Below are 16,046 nucleotides of genomic sequence, written 5' to 3' on the forward strand. Positions count from 1 at the left end.
AGAAACCCAGCTTCTTCCTTTCTAGACTGCGTCACCCCCTCTCTGCCAAGCGCTGCGTCACCTTGAATGGGTCTGCGTCAGCCTTAGGAGGCCTTGCGTCAGCCTTCTGGCCCTCTGCGTCAACAACGCTGGCCTCTCTGAAGCACTGCGCAGCTCCTGGCTGCGTCTGTGTGGCCTTGCCTGAGCCCTCACTGTTACTACCCCACTCTCTTTGGCTTCTGCGCTGCTCTCCCGGCACTATCTCTGCCTCTCTGTCTATCTGTACTCAATGCCCCTCAGCTGCAACTCTGATCACTGATTCTATCTCTCTTAGCAAACCCCGCTCTAGAGAATAGAATCACTGATCATCTGGTGTGCTCTCCAAGTGACCCTCAAGCCCCCTCTTATACTTTTCTCGATGACATATCAACGATCGAGATTAAGTCCCTAATCAATGGCTAAGATCCATGTCTTTTGGACCATTCTAACACAATTTTATATTAATCCACATTAATATTTTAATTTCCCTAAGTTTAGACTTAGGGACTCCATCAAAAATATTAATTATTTTAATATCTCTTGAACTGTTTAGAATCTGCCCAAACCCTTTCTGGGTATTGGAGATTTAATGTGCCCCAACCTCTCCACCAAATTTTGTGGCTAGAGTACATCCGATGCTACCACAAATCAACAACAAACCCTGCCCCAGAAAATCGAAATCTTGATCAACTTGGTGTATTCTCCAAGTGACCCTCAAGCCTCCTTTTATACTTTTTTCGTTGGCAATTCAACGACCTAGATTAAGTCCATAATCAACGACTAAGATTAATTCTGGCTTGATCTATGACTTTTGGATCCTTCTAACACAATTTTATATTAATTCACATTAATTTTTTATTTTCCTAAGTTTAGACTTAGGAACACTATTAAAAATATTAATTATTTTAATATCTATTTAGAATCTGCCCAAACCATTTCTGGGTATTGGAGATCTCATGTGCTTTAGCCACTCCACCAGTTTTCGTGGCTAGCGCACATTCGATGCTATCCCAAATCAACAATTGTATCAAACTCTTGGAGAATCTAGTGTGTCACTACAGGTCAAAACGCATTGAGATCAAATACCACTTCATCAGAGATAGGGCGATGAAAAGAGTAGTCAAGCTCTGATATATTCCTACAGAGCAACAATTGCTAACATTTTCACCAAGCCCTAGAGTGGTGGAGAATAACTTCCTCCCTAAGAGGGAGTGTTAGTGTTTGTAACTCAGATAGGTATTTCCATGAGGTTGTCTACTTATGGAAATTGTCATCAAATGTATCCTATGCTTTTTTCCAAAAGATCACTTAATTAATTAATTAATAAAGTGAACATTTTTTATTTATTAATTTGACTTCTAATTAATGAAGTGACTAAAGTGGATCACTTAATGATTTAATTAAAAGAGAGCCATTGATCTCACAGTTAGATCTTAACCGTTGAAGATTAGGTTTTTGGCTCATGGCAAAGTTATAAAAGACAAAGAGGGCAAAGGACAAGACACACAGAGAACATTCATTTCAAAAGTCACGTGAGTGAAGGAGAAAATCAGAGATCTGATTTTCAGTGTTTTGGCGAGGAGTTTCCAAATATGTCATAATACAGTTCAACCATATGCATAACTATTTGAATTTCATATAGTATCTCCAGGACTGTATCGTTTGATCTCCATCCCTAACTTTTCTCTTTTGTCTTCAGTGTTGCCTAATATGTAAACTTTTATGTATAGTCTACTTGTTTAACATATTATATTGAATTCATCAAATATCACAAGTAGAAGTTAATCCTTTATTTTGATGGTTTCCATATGGCCATACTGCCATTGAGGTAGATGGTGTATATGCATGATACTGCAAAAAACTGATTTACCTTTTTTTGAAAAAATAATCGATTTTGTTGTGTCTTTTGTTTCTAAATTTTTGGAAGACATTTTATTTTCCTAATTTTAGAGAAGGCAACTTAGCGTGAAATGGGGCAAAAATAACCTATTCTGTCTTTTAGAACCGAAAAAAATGACCCTAATATCTCTCTCTTTTAAAAAATCAAACTCAGTTTGAAGTACCTCAAACAACATATACTTAGGTTTTCTCCCCTGAATGCCGTTTGGTTTTTTGGTGTATATTGAATAGTGATACCTCATACATCACTGATCTACACAATCCCTTTCTCTTTAGCCGCTTCGACCTCCCCTCAACGTGGCTCTAATACAATACAAAAAGAAACCAAACAAAAGAAAACTAAGAATAGAAAAGAACTTGGAAGCATGAAATACATTTTAGATTATGAGATGAAGAGAGCTTACCCTTTTTAGCGAAGGATTCTGTATTATATGTTAGGTCCATATAATACTAGTGTATTCCCTCATTGTTATTGTCACTGTAGCCTCCTTATTGTTATTGTTGTGCCCATGTAGTCCTCATATTGTTATTATTGTGCCCCATATAAGCCCACTATTGTAGTCCCCATATTGTTATTATTGTGCCCCATAGAAGCCCACTATTGTTATTGTTGTGCCCTTACATTATTATTGTTATGTCGGCTCTGATTATATTGTGACCCTTTAGACTCCCATATATAGAAATGAGGTTTTGTCATTTGTATCATCCAAGAATTGTTCATTTGTGTAATGTAAAAGAGGTTGCCCCCCTCGAAGACGCTAGTTTTCAAGTCGTTGATCTATCTCTTCTTCTATTTTGTGAGCTGGTTGCATAACATTATACTATTATCTTATTACTGTTCTGAGCGTAATTTAGTACAATTATTTGCATTCTTCGTCTATGATTGATTTTGAAGTTATTATTGGTCAGGACTCAAGGATCATTAGGTCTTTACTCTATTGAAGGATACACATAATAGTTGGGTGTTCCCATATGGGCCATATAGATTTATGGTTTTTTTATTCATGATTGGTTTTGATAATTCAATTCATAGACATTTTAGTATATGGAATGACAAAACCCCCAAGTGCATAAACCCCTTGATGCATGAACTTTAGAATGGCCTAAGTATAATTTAAGTCATTAATACAACACTAAGGAATGATTTAGATGGAGTCAAAAAGTAACTTTATTAAGATTAATTTTATAATTTAGATGACTGTTATTAACTAAATAACTCTTAGCATTTGCAACCATGTGCAATTATGGCATGATAAGTTTTGCTGGACAAATAAATATCGTAGTACAATTGTTTGTTTTCAGATTTTTCTAGCAGGGTGTGCCTTGAATTAACTGTCTAGTATTAATGATTAACCATCTGAAAGTGTGTAAGGTTCTGTGGTTTTAGCAAAAGTTGGCAGGTTCAAGTATGTATCAGATTCAGGGAGCAAAACATTGCTAATAAATCATGAACGTTTGGCAAGTTTGATGGGATTCGGCATTAAAGTAAAAATGCATATAGAATCTAGATATAACTTTTCTTTCCCGTAGCTGACATGAACCCAAATGTACACTTAACATGATCTTGAGGGAACCAAGTATTGAATAAAATGAGATGAAACAGAAATCCTTAACTAACTATTAAACATGATCTTGGGTGAACCAATTATTGACTAAAATAACATGAAGCCGAAATTCTAAACTAAATATTAAATTAATTAAAATAAATTAAACTTATGTCAAACATTAAATAAAGTAAAACCCAAACCAAATATTAGAAACCTAAATCATAGTTTTGGATTCCTTCAATAGGAACCCTAAATGATAGTAATAAAACCACTCGAAGGACGGCAGTAACCTCCATCATTCTCCTTTCTGAAAGTGCAGCATTTGAATAACTACAGTTCGTGTTTTTGTGAACACTGATATTTTGAGTCAAATGCGGATAATCTTGTGACTTAGGTTTATGATTAAGTCAACTTTGTTTTGATTTACACGTTAATGTATTTGTATAGCAAGAGGCTATTCTTTGATGCCAATATATTGGGCAGAGATGCCTGTCATTGCATGCATTAAGGATTCTATGTTATGTTATTACTGCTGAAAGTATTTCAGTACTGTTATTTGTTTTCTTCGATTAGGATTGATTTTGAAGCTATATTGGTCAAGACTCTAGGATCATCAGTCCTTTACTCCACTGAATAGTTGGTCTTTTTCATATCGACCATATAGTTTAATGGTTTTTATTCATGATTGGTTTTAAATTTTAATGATTCACTTTCACAGCCACTTTTGTTCAGGTTGAAGTTGTGTATGTATTTCTAATTTTTGGAGCCAATTAAATGCTCTATGCAGGGTAATGTTGCATTTAAGGGAAAACAATGGCACAAAGCAGTCAATTTTTATTCTGAAGCAATCAAGCTAAATGACAAGAATGCTACATACTACAGCAATCGTGCAGCGGCATGTTTAGAATTGGGAAGGTATGGATGAAGTTATTTGATAATTCTTTTGCGTGTAAAGTTGTGATTAAGTTTAGGGTATAAGAACCTTGTTGATATATTTTATTATTTTAATTTGACAGATTTCAACAAGCAGAAGAAGACTGTAGCAAAGCAATTAGTATCGACAAAAAGGTGACAACAAAACCATGGCTTATTAAAATTTTATGTTTTCCTTCATTGCATTGGTCTTTTCTCAGCCTTTTGAAGCTTGGTATTTAATAGCAACCAATAGTATTCGTAAACACACTGAACAGTTTTCCCAGCAGTTTCTGGAAGGAAAAAGTATGAACTAATTCGTCAAAGTAGGCATTTCTGCCAACTACAAGTTATGGTAGTTACTAGATATACTTAATGATTGTGTGCTTTTTTTATGCAAACACCTGCTTGAAAATGTTGAACTGAAACAATGAAACTTCCGCATAATTTTCTTCTATTTTTACAATGTATTGAGACCATTAGCATGCTGTTGAGTTGACATTCTTTTGCCGGAGGTATACATTAAGTTTTCTGTTATACAAACACTTGCTTGAAAATGTTCAACTGAAACAATGAAAGTTCCATATAAACTTTCTTCTATTCGTACAATGTATTCAGAACATTAGCATGCTGTCGAGTTGACATTCTTTTGCAGGATATGTACATTAAATTCTCACAGACTGGGTTTGGCATGCCCACTTTGTTCCCATTTGGGAATTATGGCTATGTTTATTGTACAGATTATTACTATTGTTTTTTATTATTATTTTATTTATTCAATGTTCCTGTTAAAGCTTGTATTCCTTTCAGTTGATTTATATTTAATAGGATAGACACAATCTTTGGCATACAATGTGTTGTGATGCAAGCCTGTATTCCTTTCAGTTGATTTATATTTAATAGGACAGACACAATCTTTGGCATACAATGTGTTGTGATGCAGTAAATAATTGGTTTAAATCTATAATTTCAGAGTGCCAGTTAAGTGATCTCCTTGACCATGTTATGAACATTTTCTGGTATAAGCTCTACTTAACAAAAGCCTCAGCTATAGTCCATGTTGCATTATGAGGATCTTGCGAACAATTTATCTCTATTTCTATAATTTTATAACAATAGTCTTTACCTTTAGAGGATTTGCTAAAGTGAAAGATCCAGTTGTATATGTTCACCATACGAGTATATTTTCCAGTCAACAGTAACCTACATTAGTTATTTCACCTAGTTATGATTGAAATTTTGTAATTATTTGATTCATCTTATTTTACCTGACTAACTTCATGCTTTCTTCTTGACAGAATGTGAAAGCATATTTAAGAAGGGGTACTGCAAGGGAAAATCTCTGTTATTACACGGAAGCTATGGAAGGTATGGTTAAATTTATGTTTAGTTGTGACTCGAGTTATATGGATACTATACATTTGGCATTTATAATATTTCAGTTTCATGCAGATGCAATTCAATGCTTAGCATGAAACAATAGCTTGTGTTTTGGGAAGTATGGGTTACATACTCATAGTTTTTGGTCCTCTAGCCTTGGTCCTATTCCTTATTGGGGTCAAGTCTTTGGTAAAAATGAGCGCAACAAAATGGATGCAGGGATTAGAGTTGCACTTACACATGCAGAAATAAATACCTATAGAGAGAAATTTATCAAAATGTTGACATGGTCAACTGGCCTATGGAATGGAAAGGCTTACATTCAATACAACATACCATCAAAATAAGAGGGAATAGAACAATGAGTCAAGATCTAGAGTGTGATACAAATAAGCTTTGGACCATTCATTTGGATTCAACCTTCCCTTCTCTTACCAAGAGTCTCCTATCCAGATGTAGTAGCTTTGTGTGGCTAGTCTCTTATTCACATCATTATCGAGGCTTTCTTTGTTGTTTCTTCTGCATGTTCATCTTGGAATGCCATATTCCACCCACTCTTTTGTAGTTTTCCCTCCTCTAGTTAGGTTTCTACCTCTCCATTCCCACCCACTTAACATGTCCTCTTTTCCCATTCTTTCTTATATTCTTTCCATCTTACTTGTTTCACATCCCAATCTATCTATGTTGGTTCTTAGCTTTGCCAACATTTGTTTTTCTCTCCACAAGAGAAAGAGAGATTGATATTATTCATTATATTATATGTGTGAAATTTAGTACACAATGATGGTTCATGAGCTAGGAAACAAAACACGCCCCATTTAAGCATCCATAATACATGGGACACACATGATTTGTGTTAGATACAGGCATGACTCGATTTGTAGAAAAAAGTGCACATACACCATTGTCTTTGCCCTGGACTGCTCAAGCTTGATGTTCTTGACACTATACAAATTCCCATATGTGCTCTAATTCCTCTCGCAACAAGATGACGAAGTCATCTGAGAGATGAGCCTCATGGCTAATTGCTGTAGAGGAGGGCTTGTTGCCCCATGAGTTTCCCACCAAGAATAGGGCTTCTTAGCCCCCTCGTCTCTAATCACATCATATCCTGCAAATCGACCAGTTCCAATGGGAAAATCTGCATAGGCATCCCTCACTTCATCAAGGGATGCTCTATCTTGAAAAATCCACCTCAATGCATCCTTCCTTCCCTGTGAAATTTCACCATCCATGTGAGGAGGGAATCTGCGGGAAGGTCCACCATTCAACCACTCATGGCTGTAGTATTTTGGGTTTAAGGAGTGAGCTAAACAATGCAAAGGTGTGCAATTCTTGTCTCATCTGCTGACAAGAATACCCTGTATGGTGGTGAAGAAGGCCTTTGATGATGTCTCATACTTGGGGCACTCACTCGGTAAAATAATGCTCCTCACCGACTCAATCATGGAATCCCATTCCTCATAAACCTCTCCTAGGATGGGTTGGTCTGTATCTGCAAATCGTAGCAAAGAAATGATAGGATCCATGATCTTAATAAGTAGATCTACCCTCTCCCACCAAGCATCATCTAACAGTGTGTCCTTCACTCTTTTTGTGGCTGCTTGATTTGTCTTTCTCCAAAAAGACCAAAACTTTGAAATAACGATGGCCCCAAGAGTGGCCTTGACCTCCCTCAACTTCTTCAACCTGATGAATGCAAACCGTGTATCTGCAATCTTGAACAATGATAGATTGGTGTACTCCTTGTAGATTGTGAGGGCCTTTATTACTTCCAATCCAAAGCACATCAAAAGCAATAGATTTAAGTGCTAAGTTCAAGGAATGGACAATGCAAAGTGTCCAAAATACTTGTGGATATTTAGCTTCCACAATCATGCCAACAGCCTTGCAAACAGGTGCATTATTTGTAATGATTTGCACACAAGAATCAACACCTACATCTTCAATAACTTTAATGAACAACTCACCCAGATATTGTGCATCCTTGTATTGTGCAAGTGCATCCACTAATTTCAAGAAAACTGGACCATTCAAGGAAGACACCATGAAGTTGATGAGTGGGTGGCATGCTGGATTTGTCCATCCATCAAAAAAAATACTAAACCCAGATGCTGACCATGCTTATTTAATAGGCTCAAGCATTTTTCCCACCTCTTTCTTTGCCTTAGTCAACAGTGTGGTTCTAAGCTTCTCTGACCTAGGAGGCATATACCTTGATGGAGTTCCTCGAGTTAGAGCTCACACATCTCAATAAATAAAAGTCAGTGTGCAACATTAAAGGATATGAAGTTGTGATAGAAAAAGAATGCAATGGTGAGATCAAGCTTTTGTTGTTTCTCTTTTTGAAAAATTTTGTCCATTGGACCAAGTGCCATTGTCTTTCTTTTCACTGCTTGTCCCCCACCAAAACTCTCAAATGGAAATTTGTTGCTGCTTTTCCTCAAACATGGTAGGGGATCATCATTCTTGGTTTTTTTAGATGTTGCTGCCACCTTTACCATACCAACATTAGCCTCATTTTCCATTTCTTTCCTTTTAGCTAAAGACACTTGTGTACATGCTGCAATTCCACAACCTGGTAAAGCCAACAAATGAGATTTCACACGGTAATATGTGCTCATGAAATGATTGTTGCAATAGTTTCATTTCCAAGCAACATTGCCTCCTCCCTTCAACTTGTTGCCTGAGCCTTGCCCTCTTGTGACATACTTCCACAAGGGATATTTGTTATCTTGAGTTTGCTGTCTTCTTTCAACATTTGAAGCTGTTGTTGTAGCCCCACTTCCAATAGAGGGAACACTTGTAGACCTTGATGAAATTGGAACGGGACGGGTATCTCTAATGGGGAAATTCTTCCCCTTCCTTTGTCCCTTCCCTGTTGCCCTTGATTGAGCCATGAATGTCGTAAAGAAATAAAGAAAAAATGCATAAACTTGTAAAAATAATGCACATGCAAATTGCTATAATAAAAATGTAAAATAATAGAAACAAAATGCACTTACTTGTTGCTTGAATCGCCTCCAAAATGCTCCCAAACCCTTTTCTATTCGCTCCAACACACCCACAACAAGAGAGAGTCAAAAGTGAGGGTGAAATGGCCCAAAATTGCCCTTTATGGGTCGCGTGACACGTCGTCCAAGGGGAAACGTGTACTCGAATCGGGACACAACGTACCCGATCAGGACAGAATTAGACATGATCGGAGGACATGTGTCCCACTAAATCGTGTCCGATTCGCCTGATTTGGGACACGTAGGGGGTTAAGGTTGAATTCGGTTTCTTAGAGGGTTATAAGGCTGTACAGAGGGCTGGAAGGAGCCCTACCAACCTGTGAATAGGAGAGCCTCATACAAAGGGTGCCACAGGATAATGTGTTGTTTTTGGCTAGTTTAGGCATGGGAATTCTTTCATGAATAGGACAAGTAGGTGACAGATCTATGGTATTGGTGACTATGCCCTAGTCCTGTAGTGGCTGTTTGGAGGGCCAACAAGCCTAAAAAAGGATGCAGGAATAGTGATCTAGGAGAGCGAGTTACCAGACTTGGAGAAGGGAGAAGGCCACAATGCTTGGTGGTAGTTTTGGTCACAGATGGTGGGATTTTGTGGGCTACAAAAGTGCCCTAACCAGTGACTAGACTTCAGTCCATGAACAACAGATAAAGGTATGTCATTTGTCCTTTGTTGCCTTGTGTTGGGTCAAGTGTTGACCAGTTTGGATGATGGATCTTGGTGGCCTGTAGTAGCCATATGATGAGGGGCAGACTTGGAGGTTAGATGCCCTAACTAGTGGAAGTTCTACAATGATTGTTCGATGATGTTTTAGACACTTATTGGATATGGAGCACAAATCTTGGAGGATTGTTGTGGGAGTTTTGGAGGAGACTACAACAATTTGCTTGTATCCCTTGGCAAGAGATCAACAACATCATGTTGCAGATGTTCTCATGATGGGTCCTCGTAGAGGACTAGTTGAGGAGTCTATTGGTAGCCAAGAGGGGTTTCCTAGATGATTGGATGCCCTAACTAGGAGCAGATGCCACAGAGCATTGGTCACTCGTGGAGAGTGGACTAAGTGTGAACAAGCATTGGGCATTTATGGTCTGGTGGAGGATAATGTGCCAAGGTGGAACCCGGTGTGCACCATCTTCATGGACTTTGATGGTTGCTAGAGTGGCAGTTGTTGAGCTCAAGGTTTGATCAGCCAGAGGAGTAGCTTCTGTGTGGAGAAGGAATTCTACAACAGATGTTGGGAGGTCGTCCTAGCCCGTGTTCATTGCAGTAGATGGACATCTTGCAGTGATAGGTGGCAGCCCTCTGTGCCCTATGTTGGTCTTCGTTGGAGCAATGCATGAAGACCATAGTGGGTTGAAGTCCCTGACTAGCTGAGGAGAAGTAGTGGGCAGGTTGAAAGTTGTTTAGAAATGGAGTTGTGAACAGCTCGACAAGAGTCTTGATGTGTTAAGTGTCCTTGATGGACCAAGGCACACCTAGTGAGTAGATTGGATAGCCAAGATTCAGTGGTCAGATGGACTTGGATCGTTGATAGAGGCAGTGCTGCAGATTGGGAGCTAAAGGACAGAGCATGTACAAGGTACAACGGAGAGGAGCTAAGAGAGCATGCGACAACCAGATGGTCAAAGTATCTTGTTGAGGGCAGATTAGTTGTCGATGGACTGACACCAAGCCCCAATTTGTATTCTTGTATCAGTGGATGTATGAGGGCCATTATCCTTGGTACGAGAGCCCTAGACTGTTGTATTATTCAGTTTGATTAATATAACAAAGTAGTTTGTTGTACATATTTGTACAATATTTTGTAAAATGTTGTTTATATTTGTGCACTGGTAGATTTACTGCTGTTATATTCCGCTGTGCAAAGTAGTTTCGTTGTGATCTTTTGTTTGGTAGCGTCAGTGATTTAAGATTCTATCCCAGACACCAAGATTGTGGAAAAACAACAGGGAGGAGCCTTGGTATTAGGGAAATCACTAGGAGAGATATATCATTGGTGTGAAGATAGTGATTCCAAGGGCCTATTTAAAGGAGAGACTCTAATGATAGGGATGGCTTGCTTTAGAAGCAAGATGAATGGCTCTCCAAGAAGGGCTAGAAGGAGACCTAGACCTAGGGTTGAGGAGTATTTCTTGATAAGAAGTGCCCTAGACCAAAGAATCCTAAAAGAATAGGGTTTCCAAGCAATCCTTGTGAAATTGGAGTGACAAGGTTGTGGGACCACAAAGAAGCCCTAGTGGACCCAAACAAGGTCAAGGGTTTGGGATGAAACTTCAAACAAAGTGGGATTGACCAAGTGAGGGAGGAGAAGAAGGATCAAGAGATTGGATTTGACTTGAGACTTTAATACAATGATCCTTGATAAAGCCACTAACCAAAGGAAACCTAGGGAGAATGATTTGCAAGCTAGGGCTTGCCAAAACTCAAGATTCCATCATCGAAATAGTTTCAAAATTGGAGGACCTCTCAAGGACAAACCAATGCAGCTCTTGACCAAATTTCATCAATTGTGGATGGCTACAATGGATTTTGTGTGATGCCCTAGGAACCCTACTAGTGTTAGGGCTTAGAAAGAGAAAAAGAGGTGAGAAAGATGTTCATTTTGGTGACCACCTGGGACTCGACCATTTATTAGCCTATTGGGAGAATGGAGTCAATGTGATTCAATGTTTAGAGATGCTTATACCCAATCAAGGAGTTCCCCAGCAACTTCGCATGGTCCTAGAGGCAACAACTGTGTTACTAGGATATTTATTCACTATAATTTGCATAAAATATATGAAAGAGCTCGCACAAAGTCAAGATCAACAAATTCACATTTCATTGATGCATCTTCACCAGCTTCATGAGCGAAATTTCTTCATACATTCTACAAGTGACAATATGAGAAATATACCATGAAAAGTACACTTATAGGTATAGCAAAAGTCTTCCAATCATCAATAGACAAAAAAAGCAAAGCTCCAAGATAAAAGACAAGCTCTTCCAAACATCAAAATGCATCAAGATTCCAATTCGTCCATCAATAAGGCGAGCGGAATTATGAAGAAGAGATACATGTCAAAAACCCAAGTGATCAAAGGAAATGATCATCACATCAATATATACCCAACCTAAGGACTTCAATTTGCCTAAGAAGGCCTAATATTGCCCCAACTAATAATGTGCAAAAATAACATTCCTTGGTGAAAAGCACACCAAGATAGCTCCATAATACCAAATAAGCCTCCCAAGTGGGAAAAATAATAGATGCAATAGGTCGAAGGGCCATTGAGGAGGCCTAGTGGAGTCCAATGTGTGCCAAGATGAATGAATGAGCTCCAAACATAGTGATAAAGGGGGTGGCCCCTTGATATCTAAGAAAATGACCTGTGGTGTCCCCAAGTGGCTATGGGGGCACAAAACATTCTCATAGGTCTCCAAATGGATCGAACAAGCCTGTGTCCCATTTATAAGGGTTGGAAGAACGATGCAAGCCCTCCCATTGTCTCCCATGACAAGACACATCCTCATCTAGGCCCTGGATTAGTTTCCAAGTGTGTGGTGCAGGAGTGGAGCTGGTTAGGCAAGGTTGTCCAGGTGCATCATCATCGTCCAATAGGTGGAACACTAGCAAGCCATGAGTGGAGTTGGAGTATCCCATGAAGTGGCAATATGCTCTCTGCTATGGTGGAGACCTGTATCTCTCAACTTTCAGCTTGCAAATGCCAATATGACCCTCTGAAGGGCTTGGATCCTATAGGGAGGCCAAACTGTAGACAAAGACCCACCTGCAATCCTGTATAAGATCCAATGCATCCCCTCACCTTCCAGTACAACCAAACATTAATGCAATTGAGTAAATGAGCTTATAAATCATGGAACCAAGTGGACACTTCATAGTGGCATGCCCTTCCATAATGGGCTTTAGAACGTACAAGTGTCTCCAAGTTCAAGAAGGTTAACCAAGGTCCCTATTTGGTGGTTTCAACCTCTAAGGGGGTGACATGTCTATGGTACATTCATCAAATGGAAAGTGGTATGTGAAATAATGATGGAATGGCGCAGGGCATTATGGGATGGCTCCGAGCCACATGCCATAGTGCAAGGGTAGCTAAAATAAGAGGATCCCACACTTGGTTATATGAATGTAGGAGGAGCAATCATGGTACATGAGTTACCTCGACCATTGTTTTTACACCCTTCTTCATATGCATTTTGCCTTTTATAGATTCTTCTTTTGTAACTACTTGAGGCTCCATGGGATGAGAGCATGATATGTAAGATATAGCAGTGAATACCTCCTTAAGGTGGGGCAGTTCATCGCCCACTTGGGGTAGGGACAATCATGGGTTCCTTAATGATGTAAAGGGCCAATATGAGGGGCCCTAGGAATCAAAGTGATGGCCATGAGGGTAGAGGTAGAGCTCATGCTTGGCTTTTGTCCACATGCTAAATTTTTATGTCCCGACCATCTTTTGAATTTTATGGTACATTTCTTGTTGGGAGTGGCCAAATCATGCTTTTTCTTCTTTTTTCTTAGCTGCATCAACTCTGAGGCATTGTTCCAGGCCTGCCCCAAAGTGTGGATAGGGGGAAGGGGAGGCTAACTCCTTGTGGACCCAATGGACAAATGTAGACTCGGATGGGAAATATGGTGAATGGGGTTATAATGAGCGGAGGGGAGTGATGTGTATAGTGTCGAGAAGTGGGACCACACAACCAAAATCAAGGTTTCCCATGTAGTGTCACCCCTAAAGCTAGTAGCCAATAAAGGAGATCCCACGGGACTAAGATACAATGTTAGCCATCATATTGGACAGAAGAAACAAGAGTACAAACCAAGCCCACTCTTTCTGCCGAACCCCCCACTAATCCATTCCCAAAGGGTGTCCATGATAAGTAAACAAAATACCCAACTACACGATGAAAAGCCATACTTTCAGGGTTGGAAGGCCCAACTTCAAACATACGATCATAACAGATGGGTGAGGGAGCATATGGCTAGCTCAGGCGGCAGAGATAGTGGCACATCGAGCTATCTAGTGGCTGCCGGATGAGGACCATCTAAGAGAAATTTTTTCACCTATGGATAAGACATGGGTTGCTTACTGGAGCTTTGCAATAGGCTTGCTATATTTTGCGGTAACAATCTGAATACCCAAGAAGTAATGATTTTCTACATGTGACAGTAACACTATTATTTTTTGTTGGACTTCCCTAATAACTATAATTGTAATAGAACCAAATATTTTCAATCGGCTTACATTTGGCTAACTTTTGAACCATGCCTCCTTAGGTGCATCTTGTATTCTCACATCCATACTTATACTGACTTGATCTATATAAGGATCTAAAACCCTAAATGCTTTTACTTGGTTAAAATGACCAACAAGTAACAATTTTGTATATATGGCATTACCACTTTTTTTTTGCTTAATAGAACTAAATATTTTTAAGTGGCACAGGTGCAACAATAAGAAACTATATAGCTGCGAAGCAGAGAAGGATTCAAACACATCTAATAGTGAATTAGATAGAGAGATGGAAATAGAAACAAAATAATTGTTGTAAAAATTAGACAACAAGGCATAGATGTGAAGACATATCATTACACTAATATAAATAGTGGATGGGAAGTAAGTGGAAATCTAAAAGCTAGATAATGAAACCACTATAGCATATGACATAGATTCAAACCATATGATGAAACACCACAGAAAAATAATTACTTCCAAGAAAGGTAATTACTTGAAGAGACCAAATGCAACCATCAATTGCAAAATATGTTCGATTACACCTCAAAAAGGTGAGGATGCAATATCCATGAAAAAAAGAAAGCAAACCTACAATTCTGCTGGCAACCATGATAGGGAAACCACAACTTGAGACCCTGAAGCTTAAAGGAGTCATAAAAGATAGAAATGTAACAATACTCGTAGATTTTGGCAGTACTAATAATAGACATTGTTGTTGCTAAACAACTAAACCTTTTCGTATACCCCACCAAGGACCTCACTGTGATGGTTGCTAATGGACAAAAGGTCAAATAAGTAGGAAAATTTCATAAAGTCACAATTCAAACACAAGTAACGAAACTACAAATAGAACTCCATGATTTGTCACCCGAGGAGATGGATGTGGTGCTAGGAGTGGAATGATTGATGCAGATGGGAAGTTATATTGCAAAACTTGAGGAATAGTTCATGGAGTTTAATTAGAAAGGTCAACACTATAAATTATATGGTTTTGAGGTTTCCACTGTTAAGATGTAAATACACAGGAACTTCACCAACACTCAAAGCACAAATAAAGTCAAATCCATAGAAATAGAGAAACTTCAGTGCACTGCAGAAACATGCTCAACCAGAGAAAATGCTATTTACTATGCCATGAGGACAAAGCATTCCTTATGAGGGAAGTTGATCTGGATTGAATGATTATATTTGTTGAGAATTCAAGAGGGAAATGTATATGTTAATTCTCGTAACTTGATAACTGTTTGTGTTTTCTTTTCACTTATTAGCTTTGGTCTTTCTTATTCCAATGTGCAATATATCAAACAGTTACCAAAACAGTAAGAAAAATGACATAATATGTAGGCTGCAAGCTAGGGTGAAAACCCCTCCTCTTGAGGGGAAAACCCGCAAAATCTCTTCTTATCTTCCACAGCTTTCAATTGACGAATACCATGACATAGACTCAGAGAAATACCCTCCAAGATCAAGTCTTCCTCGGCTTCCTACTGAAATATCTTTGACCTCCCAGAAGATTTGAAATTCTGCTCCCCAGCAAATGCTGCTACTTCTCTAGGAGACTTCGATCTCCCTCTAACTGCTCTTCCCTTGACCTTGCTTGCCTTGATTTGAGTCTAGGGCTAGTAGGAAACCCTAAGAGACCTTCACTTGCCTTCTTGCTTCCAAAATTGAACCTTAGACTTGACCAATGTAGAAACCCTAACTTCGCACTTCCAGAAGAATGTAGAGAGACCCAAACACTACAACTTTCCTTGTCCTTCTCTTTTTCACACTTCCTTCTTTGACCTTCTGCTACTTTCTTCTTTGCATAAGAGATGAGCGAATGAATGATCCAAATGGAGGATGGATTCTTCTTATATATAGGCTTCCTTCAAGGGTGGACGTGGCTCTTCATGTAGGCTAACTTGACAACTTACGTAGGCTGACTTGATCTTGGAGGTATTTTGACATTTTCAAGACAAAATAATTTTTCTTTTACAATTTACAATGTGCCCATAGGGTCTTCCATATATGACAATGACTCTTATACCTAGGACAA

General features: G+C 38.8%; 1 protein-coding gene across 4 annotated transcripts in view; it reads left to right on the forward strand.

Moving 5' to 3' along the window:
• Positions 1–16,046, forward strand: part of LOC149255202 (translocon at the outer membrane of chloroplasts 64-like) — a 257,950-nt gene that overhangs the window by 206,573 nt on the left and 35,331 nt on the right. For all 4 annotated transcript variants that reach the window (XM_089460380.1, XM_089460381.1, XM_089460382.1 and 1 more), the window contains exons 10-12: positions 4,252–4,379; positions 4,481–4,532; positions 5,675–5,744. In XM_089460380.1, the coding sequence (XP_089316506.1) occupies positions 4,252–4,379; positions 4,481–4,532; positions 5,675–5,744 (250 nt within the window). The remainder of the gene's footprint in view (positions 1–4,251; positions 4,380–4,480; positions 4,533–5,674; positions 5,745–16,046) is intronic.

Source organism: Pinus tabuliformis, chromosome 7, assembly GCF_031772625.1.
Source record: "Pinus tabuliformis cultivar Carrire ecotype Pingquan chromosome 7, CPIR1, whole genome shotgun sequence".
Taxonomy (NCBI): Eukaryota; Viridiplantae; Streptophyta; class Pinopsida; order Pinales; family Pinaceae; genus Pinus; species Pinus tabuliformis.